The 13,582-nt window shown below is 31.7% G+C and overlaps 1 protein-coding gene across 1 annotated transcript; it reads right to left on the reverse strand.

The window, feature by feature from the left end:
• Nucleotides 1–252: 252 nt before the first annotated feature.
• LOC123668674 (glycine cleavage system H protein-like) lies at nucleotides 253–12,860 on the reverse strand. The gene is made up of 5 exons (XM_045602382.1): nucleotides 12,780–12,860; nucleotides 10,177–10,290; nucleotides 4,595–4,674; nucleotides 1,595–1,723; nucleotides 253–516 (listed from the first exon to the last, which is right to left on the reverse strand). Exons 2-5 carry the CDS (start codon nucleotides 10,271–10,273, stop codon nucleotides 355–357), a joined length of 468 nt encoding a protein of 155 aa, XP_045458338.1. The 5' UTR covers nucleotides 10,274–10,290; nucleotides 12,780–12,860; the 3' UTR covers nucleotides 253–354.
• Nucleotides 12,861–13,582: the final 722 nt, after the last annotated feature.

Genomic DNA, 13,582 nt, shown 5'->3' on the forward strand with positions numbered 1-13,582 from the left:
GGCAAATATTTTATTAAAATACCCTGGTATTTCTAATAATAAAAGATAGTCGTCGGTACTACCTAATTTAGAAGATTAGACAAAAACATTTATAGATTGATGTAGTGACATTATTATCGACATACATGCATTGAATACCTTTGGATACTTTATTATACAACTTATTTTAACTTGAGCTTCGGCATCTGTTATATAAGACCAGACTAACTAAATTATGTTTATCGATAAGTCAATCAGATCAAACCATTAATATACTATCACGTGAATTATCGAATATATTGTCATATTGATTCATGAGAAAAATAGTCGGAAATTCGTTAAATATCTTTGTCCGGAAAACGATCGAGTCGAATATCAATGTGATTCTTCAAGGTATTTGTCGTACTCCATCTGGTTCATAAGTTGCTTCAGTTCTTCTGGTGACGAGAGTTTCACTCGAAACAGCCAGCCTTCGTCATAGCAGGACTTGTTGATAAGAGATGGTGTTGATTCAACCGTGTCGTTCTTTTCAGTCACCTGAAATTTATTGGTTTTTCTTATTAATAAATCATTATATTTTGTTGGAAGTCAATTGCAAATTGAGGTCTTAGTTTTAACCCCAGTATTTTTTAGCAATAGGAAGTCTGCAATACTAGAACTATTGCAAACGCTTTGCCAAGTCTACTCCTGACCCTCCCCCGGAGCTCAGACTACCTTACCCGCCACCAGAACACAACACTACTTGAAGAAATTATTATATGGATAAAATCTTTTATGTAAATCAGGTACAACCCTAGTCAAATTGTTTCAACTTGTAACTTACTTTAAAAATAGGTAAGTAGTTAATAAACTTAAACTAAATTGAAAATCTCGGTGACTACTTATCATACTTCAAATAGCACATGACCACAACGACGCAAGTCACATAGCAGTCATATACATAATTGATAGACCGCATCAGACCAATCCAATCATATTACATAATCAGCCGACTGAATCAGACCCTCAACATCTTAATATATATAAACAAGTGACCCGTCCTGGCTTTGCACGGGTGTAATGCTGATTACTAAATATAAACTTAATATAAAATAAATATAATATATAATACTATCTGACCCCGCAAACGTTGTTTTGCCATATATGTTATTAGCCCCCTTAATCCCTCCCCCCATATACTTATATAACTTAGGGGTATGAAAAATAGATGTTGGTCGATTCTCAGACCTACCCGATATGCAAACAAAATTTCATAAACATCAGTTCAGCCGTTTCGGGAGAATTTTATATATAAGTGTGATGTATATTTTACATCACATTAGAAAACCTCTAAAACTATCAATGTTCCGTTAAAATCCGTTACGTATTTTTAAAGATCTAAGCATACAGACCACCTGAAACGACTTTGTGTTATACTGTGTAGTGATTACGCGACACGTTGTTTGTCCGCGATGGACTCCTAAACTACTTAACCGATATTAATCAAATTTGGAAAACGTGTGCAATTTTATCCAACTAGAAATATAAGCTATATTTTATTTCGATATAAATAATTATTATATTTACAAAAAAAAGTCGGTACGGAGTTCGCCAGGCCTTAAACAGATTTACTTACAGTTCCGGAGACTGGGGTGTAGACCTCACTGGCAGCTTTGACACTTTCTAGGGCGCCGCATTCCTCGCCCACAGCAACTGTCCGCCCTACTTCAGGCAACTGCGCAAATACTACTTCACCAAGGGCATCCTGAAATACAGCACAATAATATTTAAAAAAATCAGACAACTAAACTTATCGGAAACATTTATTTAATTTAGTTAAATCTCTTTTTTGATGGCTTGTAGTTCAATTTTGGATTGGTTTATTGTGCCAATAATAATTAGTGGATTTAATCATTTATTTTTGATCATCGTTTAGCCAGTATACTTGTGCAATGTCTAATAAAAATTTAAATGCGGTGACAGAAAATATTACAAATAAAAAAATAGATTTAATATAGTTAAAAGAAATTATTTAGATGTTTATTGATAACTAACGACCCTCCCCGGCTTCGCACGGGTGCAATGCTAATACTAAATACAAAATATAAAATAAATATAACATTTAATGTATGCGCAAAAAATGTATTTATTTACGACATCATATTAGAAACATCTAAAATTATCAGTGTTTCTCGACTATATTATGCATGTATTATACATAAAAACCTTCCTTTGAAATCACTCTATTTATTAAAGAAAACGACATCAAAATCCGTTGCGTAGTTTTAAAGATCTAAGCGTACAGACAGGAAGCGCCTTTTTTTCATACTATCTAGTGACGATTTTGTATAGAAAGACAGTCCTTCTGGTATAGTGCAAATGTGAGTGCGAATAGTCCTCTTAACGCCGGTGATCACGAATTCGATTCTTACTAATCGCAAGTAATTTGTATTTACTTATTACTGGTCTGGCCGCACGTCTTTGTCTTCCGAGGTCACGTTGATAGTGATCGTTAGTCCTGGCACGGAAATTATCCGCCAAACCAAAGTACTACAGTATGGTGGATTAAGCCCCACCACCCTTATCCTACATAGGGAAAAAGCTTTCCCTCAGCTATATGGCCATAATTCCAAATTAGAAAGCACACTTGCAGGCTAGTCAGTTTAATTGTACAAAAAAATTATAAGTACTTCATCATTCATCATCATCATTTCAGCCGATCACAGTCCATTACTGGACATAGGCCACCATAAGTTCACGCCAAAAATGGCGTGAACTCGTGTGTTTTACCCATAGTCACCACGCGGGGCAGGCGGGTTGGTGACCGTAGGGCTGGCTTTGTCGCACCGAAAACGCTGCTGCCCGTCTTTGGCCTGTGTATTTCAAAGCCAGCAGCTGGAATGGTTATGCCGCCACCGGTCGGCTTTGTAAGTTCCAAGGTGGTAGTGGCACTGTGTTATCCCTTAGTCGCCTCTTACGACACCCACGGGAAGAGAGGGGGTGGCTATATTCTTTACAACCGTAGCTACACAGTAGTAAGTACTTGTGTAATATTGATTTAGTAATTAAAATTTGTTTAGTTCGCAATGTATTTTTATTACTCTACTACTGTGTGATAATTACGTTTTATCGTAATAAAGAGTAATCATCTAGTCAATATCAGAGGTCTCAGTACGACCAGCCGCCGTCTTGGTTTCTGATTATTGATTATATTTTTTGAGGTCAATACTGTTTCGTATGTAACTCGTATATTGTTTACTAGCTGCTCCCGCGACTTTGTCCTCGTAGAATTTAACACAAAAGTTTTTTTTTTCTGTTCGCAAAGCTATAAAATAAATAAATTTATAAAATTAAAGTAGCCTAATAATTACTCCTTATTCTCTATTATATCTGCCAGCGAAAATCTAAAAATGTTATTTTGGTATACGTACCGTGTCATCCATTATATATATTAATATGCATTTAGTAAAAAGCGGTTATTTTAATATTACAAACAGACACTCTAATTTTATTTATTTATATAGATTATTTTTTTATCTTCTCGCATGACACTAGATCATTTAAATATTCCTAATTAGCAACTAAATGTAAAAATATGATAACTAATTATCAGCTCGGAAGTGAGGTCCATTTTTCATTTACTGTCGCATGTTCCATTTTATTATATAAAATGAATCTACAAAGAAATGATCGACACTCTCAATTCATTAAAGATAAATTAATTTAAATTTTAAATTTGTTTATTTGTAAGTAGTTGTACACTGCGCGCGTTGGTACGCTTTTATTTTCATTTTTTATTTTGTTATTGGTCGTACCAACTCCAACCTTTGTGGACTCTAATAGTCAGTCCAAGAATTTTTGAGACAACCCATTTTTAATATATTATCTAATATACTAAATTGATTATAAAGTATGTTTCATTCTATTATCAGCTCGGTGAAGGTCGACTTAGGTTCGGATCTTAGACCATAGTTTTTTAGTTTTTGCGCATATGGAAGACGTTATTATAAATTAATGAATTAACTTTTCACGAGTGACTAGCTTTAGTAACAAAACATGTAAACAGATAATAAATAGTCAACCTATATAATATTGTAGCACCTTGGTGACCGAGCTTAAATCGGTATTTTTAGTAAGTCATGTTTTTTGGAAATCATATTTAAATACGAATTACATATTGATAGAATATGGATGATATTTTCTATTTTACCGACATAACAATAAAAAAAAGTTATTTAAATGAGAAAATATTAGTACAATTAGAAAAAAAGGAAAAACATAATCGATCTGGAGACATGGCGATTTGATCTATGATCTTCTCGGTCGATCTCGACCGGCCGATTTCACACCTGAGCTATTAAACAACTTTATTGACTATCACAAAATTTACCTTCGGATTGTAACGATATTGTAGCCATTTTTTCATTGCCTGAAAACAGGGATTAAACGAGATTTCCTAAATATTAATCCTAGCTATATCTATTTATCGCCCCCGAAATCCCCCATTATATATATATACATATATATATATATATATATATATATATATATATATATATATATATATATATTGTATATTTACAAGAATTGCTCGTTTAATAGTATTAGATACGTCGATAAAGTTAAAAATACGAACCTGGGCGTAGCTTGAAATTCCAATAGTTCCAACGCCAGAATCAATAGATACCCACTCATGTTTCTTTGTATAGTAACGTCCTGAAAATAGTAGAGAAGACATTAAAAACTAGATATGCTACAGACTAACACAGTTTATGACGAAATTTGGAAAACTCTTTAATGTTTATAATCTGGAATAGCACAAGGCTCCTATAGCCTGGAAAAATTTACGCTTTCCGTGAGACAGATTAAATTTGTTTTTGTTTTTAGGCTAAGGGGTCGAGACGGTGTTTACATACTGGCCGTTTAGCAATCTATGAATGACATAGATTATATTCAAGCCCACAGATATTCATGTTTCCTATTAATATTAATAGTAAGTATAACAATTGCTTATTACAAATATTCGTAAAAAAAGAAAGAAGCGAAATTGCCAGCAACGGGTAAAACAGAAACTAAAAAGACCAATATGCTTTAACGATCAGCCAGATATGCCAGTGAAAGTCCCATCAAAATCGGTCAAGCCGTTTCAGAGACTAGCTGGAACAAACAGAGAGACAGACAGGCAATAATTGTAAAAAATGTTATTTTGATATATGTACCATGTATACATTACATATAAATATAGTAAAAAGCGGTTATTTTAATATTACAAACATACACTCCGATTTTATTTATTTGTATAGATCACAAATTATAATTCATATATTTGTTTCATTATGATTTCTTCATTAGCTACTGATAGGCAATAAATCAAACGATACTCTAACGCGCGAAACGATCTCTAGCGATTCATACATATAAATTTTGAAGGATATTCTTGATCGATACTACAGCTTATAATGTCTAATAATGCTTATAATGCTTTTTCAGTCTCTCTAAACATAACCACGCTAATGGCCGATTTTGTCTTCTACTAATAGTCTCTGACTGATTGTTTATGTCGAATAGCTGTTCAAAATAAACGATCTCTATATACAATATCTCGTATTTAAAGCGATGTCTCTATTTTTGGAACGAAGTTCCTTACGGCAGGCTTGACATTTGACTGAGCGACCGAACTGGAAAAAATGTGATACTAAAACCTTAAGAAAAATATATAACGGAAGTGACGTAATATCAATCACACGACTGTATAATATGACGTTTGTAAAACTAAAATAGTACTAGTAAACTATTTTTAAATTATTTATATAACTTTATACTGTCGACAATAATAAATAAAGCCATATGTTTTTTTTTTATTTCACATAATAGTTTGAATTGTCATTATTATTATTTTGTTTGATTTATTTTATTTTCGGTATTTGTCATTTTCTAAAATACTAAATTTTCTAAATAGTTTTATGTACTTAATTAAAAACCAATCAACAAAATTTAAAAAATTCAAGAACTAGTAAATATATATAAAATTCAACTTTTTTTTCCAAATTGTGTTGCTTCTATACTATCCACATAAGCACATAATTATTAATTATATTATTATTTTATTTATTTTAGTACGTATCAAATAAATAGAATATATTCAAAATTACAAAAAATTAGAAATGTAGATTCAGCAGAGAAGAATCGGCAAGAAACTGCAGTTACTAGTTAATATCATCATCGTTCACTGACCAATTATAAAGTCTCAAAAAATCTTTATTTAAAAATTTAAAATTTGCCGCGAAGTTTCATTATGAGTAGAAGACGTCAGCCGAGATGGTTTGCGAAAATTTCTTCATAAAGGGGCAGATTAAGAACTAAGTATATTTTCTGACGTTTACAGCTGCCAAATCTTCGAACAGGAAGTGTTGTAGCTAGGCTACATCATAACAAAAGACAGCTGTGACTTTAACTACAATTCATTTTCTTTATAATATAATAAAAAGAATGTTTTCAAGCAATTACAAGATAGTACAGGATATTTATTACATAAAGGATTTGTTGCCAATTTAGTCCTCCATATGTAAATAAATATGTATATAATCTATGTCATTCATAGATTGATTACGCGCGCACACACATTCGAGTAATTTGTATATATAGGTTCTCTTTTAATAATTGTCGTTTAACTAAAATATCTAAGTATATTACAATATTGCGAGTGTTCCGAGAATGTGGTAACATGTGGTTGCCGATTATTAATGCTACTCTGTGTATATCGCATGCTTTAAACATAAACTGTACTTTTTTTATTTACTATACACGAAAAAAAATATATAACATAATAATGAAACAAATAAGAAAAAAATATATAATAACGCCGATTACAGTGTAAATCTTTAATTCTAAGCTTCTTAATATTTCATCGAATGTATAATTTTAGAGATTTTATTCTTAAGCAACAAAATATCTCGAATGATCGATGTATACAATTGAATTAGTAGAATGCTAAAAGTAGTTAGTGTAAGCAGTAGAATTAATAAATAAACAAAACAATCATTATGAAGTCAATCAACTATGTACAAATGTTTGGATTAGAATCTACAACCTATCTCATATAATTTCGCAATGCAATCATTATTGCCAGCAAGGCTAACTAATAAAACACAATTTTAAATGAAACTTAAAGTACATCATTATCATCATCACATCACTTCAGCCCGATACAGTCCACTGCTGGACATCCACGGGAAGAGAGGGGTGACTATATTCTTACTACCGTAACCACACAGCAAAATAGTATATAAAGCAAAGTACATATCGCATTGCAATTAAATTAAATCAAGGCAGTTCTTAAACAGTAAACGTTTACACTAAGAATCTTATTTTTAATCAATAAATAAAAGGTTGGAGGTCCGGAAATATACACACTACACAGACATAACTTGACTTTATAGCCTTCACAAATAATTGTCAACATACGAGTACCTTCTACTGTGACCTTTACGTTAAAGCGTAATTTAAATAATGACTAAAGCGCTTGCTACTTACATTCCTTATAACTATTTCTTTGGGTTTATTTTCAAAATGTAATTACTTAATTAAAAAGTCCTGGAAACAAAATACTTAAAGAAAAAGTAGGTAGCTTCGTCGCTTAGTATTAGTGATGATAGACAATTATTATGACCTATATATATATATATATATATATATCGCGCCTATTTTAATTGATACAATTAAAAAAATGTGGATTTTTAAATCTTTGTACGTTACATTACAATAGAATATTTGTTTATCACAATTATTATTTATATAATTTTTGAACTCAAAGATAACTTTGATATAAGTATATTTAATTATTTTTATTGATAATAAAGAAACGGTCATAATAATTGTCTATCATCACTAATACTAAGCGACGAAGCTACCTACTTTTTCTTTAAGTATTTTGTATTATAAAAACATAATAAAATGGTCAGTCAGTTAGTCAGTTCAGCTGCTTGTAGTCCACTGCTGGACGTAGGCCTCCCCAAGTTCACACCAGACATTCCGGTTTTCCGCAATCCTCATCCTGCCTACACCGGCGATCTTACCTATATCGTCGATTCAACGGGCCGGTAGACGTCCCACACTGTGTTTGGCAAGACGCGGTCTCCACTCCAGGACCCGTCCGCTCCAACATCCATCGGCCTTGCGACACAAATGACCAGCCCACTGCCCACTTCAACTTGCTAATTCTGTGGGTTATGTCGGCTGCTTTCGTTCTCTCGCGGATAGTCTCATTTCTAATCCTATCTTTGAGAGCAACCCCAAGCATAGCCCGTTCCATTGCACGTTGAGCGATTTTAAACTTGTGGACCAGTCCTTTCGTCAGCGTCCACGTCTCGGCTCCGTACGTTAACACAGGCATCACGTATTGGTCGATTACTTTTGTCTTCAAGCATTGTGGAATCTTCAAAGTAAAGATTCCGAATGCTTGAAAAGGAGATTCATTAAAATAATTTAATATATAATGATGAATGAATAAATATCTTACATAAATTAAATAATAATTATTATTTCAGTTATTTTTTAGTACATATAATTTATAATTATTATTTAAAAACTTTTTCGCAAAGCATATTTTTTTTTGCATAATAATTACTAAGTATTTAGACGTAATTTCACAAAAATTAATATTTTTTTGTATTATCAAGAGCAATTGAAGAAAATACATAAGTTGTATATACATATATCTATGACACTTGGCTTTTAACCTGTAATAGCGTTGTCTAACCTATGTTCAAAGTTTAAAAAAAAAAAACATAAATTATTGGCAATTTTTTAAAACAACACACATATAAGAAATCAAAAGTATTTTCAGAAGGATTGTTAAGTAAACATCGCAGTACAATTAACTAAAAAAATTTCCCTCTACTTTCCTGTTATTTTAGTTTTGCAGTTTTGGTAATCTTCTGATTTATGATAATTATAAATATTTATATAGTCAGAAATAAAGACACAGTATGAATGTATGATAAGAGTACAGCAGGAAATTTCCTGCTGTGCTCCTGCTCCTCCTTTCCTGCTCTGTGTTTCCTGTGTGCTGTGCAAAAAATGGAGCAGAATTGAGGTAGTACCTCCACCTTACAGAAGGCCACAGCTAAATAATACTGCTTTCAAGCAGTGTTATTCCATGAGTAGGGTGACCGAGCTCCTGGGGGGAATTGGGGATAGGGTCGGCAACGCGCTTGCAACGCTTCTTGTGTTGCAGACGTCAATAAGCTAATCGCTTACCATCAAGTGTGCCGTACACTTATTTGCCGACTAATTTATATTTTTAAAAAATCAAATCTAAGTTCTTAATTTAAAAAAAAAAGCTATAATAAAATTATTCCTTCTTGTGATCTATCTCCTTATAAAAAAACGATTAATTAATAAAATTATTCAAATTATTGATAAACTTATTTTTGCTATCGCATCTAATTCCTATTTACCCGATATCCGACATCGGAACAAAATTTTCTGCCTTATTGAAACTAATTACCTAGTTTAATTTCTTCATAAAAACCTGGTTAAAAAAAGAAAAGCAAAATTTGTGGCCTGCACTTAGCGCATAAAGCTAACCGACTATACAAAAGTCGCAATGAGGAATCAAATGTAAACATATAGTAATAGTAAAAAATTGGATTAATGGATATAGATAGACGATATATATAGCAAGTCACAATTCAGAAAACCCTACACTAAGATCTGCTGCGTTGGCTGAGCAAGAAGAAAAAAATTTAAAAAAAAAATTAAAGAATTCAACGATGTCCAGCAAAGCATGACTGCGTTTGCATCTTTCCATAATATATCCAGTACAACATCTCTACATTATACTATTCTATAACCATTACCAGTAAACGCCTATTAACAGGTATGATGATAATGCAAACACTCGACTGATGGTGTAATCTTCCTACGTATACATAAAATTCTCGTGTCACAATGTTAGTTACAATACGCATCCAAAACGGCTGGACCGATTTTTATGAAATTTTGTGCATATCGGGTAGGTTTGAGAATCAGCCAACATCTATTTTTCGTACCCCTAAGTTACGAGGTATTAAGGGGCTCATTATATACATATGTGACAAAACAACGTTTGCTGGATCAGCTAGTGATAATATAAATACGTCAAAAATAACTACAAAGGTGTCAAATATTCTTACAATACTCCAGAAAGAATATTAACAATAGGATGGATATTTATACCTTTACTGTCCGTGCTGTAAAAAGCTCTCCGACAGCAGTGTGTGATGCCTGATCTGCTGAGCTTCGTCGCGGAGCGCATTATACTTCCGAGGACCATTTTTGTGTATATTTTTTCTGAAAAATTAACGGTAATTTTATTTTTTAACATGTTTACAATTTACTATAAATGTATGGACTAATCGTAATAATAATAAAATGTCATTGTATTCAGAACTATGTAATGAAACATAAAGATCAAGAGTATATTCTAATCTGATCTGCTCAAACAAAATATTACGTTAAGATAATACAGTCAATTTGTACTCTAAAGGGCCACTTGTGGGGAAGTTTTGGGGTAGTTCTGATTTGTTTCCTTCTATACGTATTTTAAAATATTCATTTATCAATTTTATTCTATACGTAAATAAAATTTCGTGACGCAACATTGAAAAAATCGTAAAAAATCTGCTTTTTTCGTTTTGTTTTTTTTTTTTTTTTTTTTGCCTAAAACTCAAAAACTATTATAAGTGGTTTGTTTACAGAAATTACAGGACCTAAAATTTTCTACAAATGTCACTTTTAGTTTTTTTATTAGGTTAAGGGTTTTTGAAAGCTTGGCAGGTGGACTGACGACCGAGGATTCAGACGGGGCCGAATATAGTGGCGAACATTAGGCGATGCCTACTTCCAGCAGTGGACTTGTAAGGAGTGATGGATGGATGGAAGAATGGACGGATAGGCCATTTGGGTCTATCGTCAATAAATAAATACGTAACAAACTTTTAGATTCATTTTTGCTACTATAAATATCTGATAAATATAATAGAATTCGACGATGAAAAAAACAATACATCATAAACTTTTATATGTTGGATAACATCATCCATCAAATAGCGTTATCCACAACTGGTGAGACAGGCCCTTAAAGTTACTGATCTTGAACCCTTAACTACGTCAATATTGCGTGAGAATAATTTATACGTAAACAATATTCAGGAGTAACCTAGTTGTCTGTTTTAATTATTATCAGTGTTTCAACTCAAGGCTCTAACGAATCATTCGTAATGTTTACGAGTTATCGAGGACGTCGAATCTTTAAATAAGATGATAATAAGGTGATGAGATTTCCGTTTGGACCGACTAAACGATAATTGCGTCACGTCAAAGTAACATCACATTTTTATCATTTGTATATATTTGCGAATTTTTCGTTCTTTTTTTTTAACCTACGTATAAATACCATTGTCACGAAATAAAGGTATAATTTCTATTTTATATAGAGGTCTATCGTTTTAATGAATAAATGGATATAGTGTGATATTTACTCTTTAAATAATAAACAACAACAAACGTATCTAAAAATGTATTGAATGGTATACATATACATTTTTTTTATGAAAATTAAATAGTTAAAAAATATCTAAAAAAATTTATTTGTGCACTTCAACACAGTTAAAAAAACAGAAGGCTCCACGCAGGTAGTCGCTGAGTCAACTGAGTGTGCATGTAACTACAGCGTTTGTGTGAAACGGACTCTTATGTCAATCACGTGGACCAAAAATAAAGCAGTCAATTTCGGTACTCATTTATTAAGTGAAAAACAGACTATAGCAATAATATTTCTATTAATTTTAAATTATTATTAAATAAATAATTGATATTCTGCGATAAAAAAAAAAACACATCAACGTGCTAAACGAATTTTATTTGTAATTTCTAAGTATTTTTAATCGTACTTAGTAATTTTGTATATCGAGTGTTGTTGATTAATTTTGCTTACTACCCACAATTCTGATTCACGCTACGCTCAGTCCCAAACAAGCTTAATTATTTCGCTTCTAGGACATTCATAACAAATAAGTATTTTTTTATTTTTTTATTTTTGGTTTAAGTCCCTTTTAAAATTAATTAAATAAATTTTAAAACCGGAACAATATATCCTGACATAAAGCGAGTAAGCTATATTTTTATAAAATACAACATAATTAATTATATGCACAAAACCTGTCCTCTAACTTAAAATCTTATCGGATTATTCATTGCATTAAAATGAACTAATATTAACTTTTTAGAGAACATTTTAATGTATGATTGTATAATAATAAATTATTATTTACATAAATACTTACTATATAAAGTACTTTACACATTTACTGCTACCAATCGATTAAAAAAAAACATTTTATAATGATTTCGTTTGATAATTCGCTAATAATAATTTATTTGATAAGTTTTTAGCCATAGTTGATAGAGTAGGGGCATAGCGGCTGGCGCTTTCTTAAAAGCGCTTATGGTAGGTAATAATTCAGAATATGCATAAAAAGATAAAGCTAAAACGAGATAAGATTTCTATATAATACTCAAAGTACACTCATGCGTCAATACCCACTCGTATCAAATATATAAATTAATTAAAATAATTGTTGAAATCCAAAAAACCTCGATTGAAACTTTAGTAAAGCAAAAAATACATACTTAGGTAATATTAAATTACGCTAGTAGCCCAAATATAAAACATAATTTAATATAAAATACTCTTATTTCGAATAATAATATTTTCGAACAAAATAATAATGAAATAATTTTAAATAAAAAAAGTTTATAAAAAATATAAGAAAACTAACTTATCTGTGAAAACGTCCGGGTCGAAGCGGGATCGGGCGAGTAGTGTCGGGTTCGTGCGGAGTCTTCGCTTATCACTAATACACTGTCCAAAGTCACTACTGGCATTTCGATACATCTTAAGCTATACTCAGACGGCGAGTTGGGAGTTCAAACGTAGTCTTGAATAAATAAATTATATTAAACTCTTAGGTTAGGACAGCCATAGGTACTGTACGCTATCTCACAAGTAGCCTAAAAACATGAAGACCGTTAACAAGGTTTGTAATAAAAACTTAACCTTTTTATCAAATATTTGTTACACTTTTCAATTAAAAAGGAGATTTTTAATATCGCGGGTCGCATTATACATTATAAACGACTTCAAAATACGGAAAAATTTTATTTTTAATATGCGTACCACATAAATTTTAGACTGAGTTTACCGATTTTGATGATCCTTTTTTAATCGAAACGGGTACTTGTCATGTGGTTCTATTTAAAGATCGAGATCACAGTTATTCGTAATATGCGTGCTGCCACAAACGGTGATACAGCCTAAGATTACGCGCGCGCGTGCTTGAATAAGCGCCGTCCGTACGCGTCCTTAGCTGAATTAGTTTCTCACTTTTTACTGCTTGATAACTTTGGTTGTTATGATAAATTTGTTATTAGTAATGTTGATATATTGGTACAATGCTTTACATAAAATTGTGAATGAAAAAAATAAGAAATAAAGTATATATAATCTATTCAACGTATTTTTCTCTATAGCATTATTCACGTTTATATTTCCTGTTGTATAAAACTCCGTTTATATTAGGTT

This window comes from Melitaea cinxia, chromosome Z (genome assembly GCF_905220565.1).
Source record: "Melitaea cinxia chromosome Z, ilMelCinx1.1, whole genome shotgun sequence".
Lineage (NCBI taxonomy): Eukaryota > Metazoa > Arthropoda > Insecta > Lepidoptera > Nymphalidae > Melitaea > Melitaea cinxia.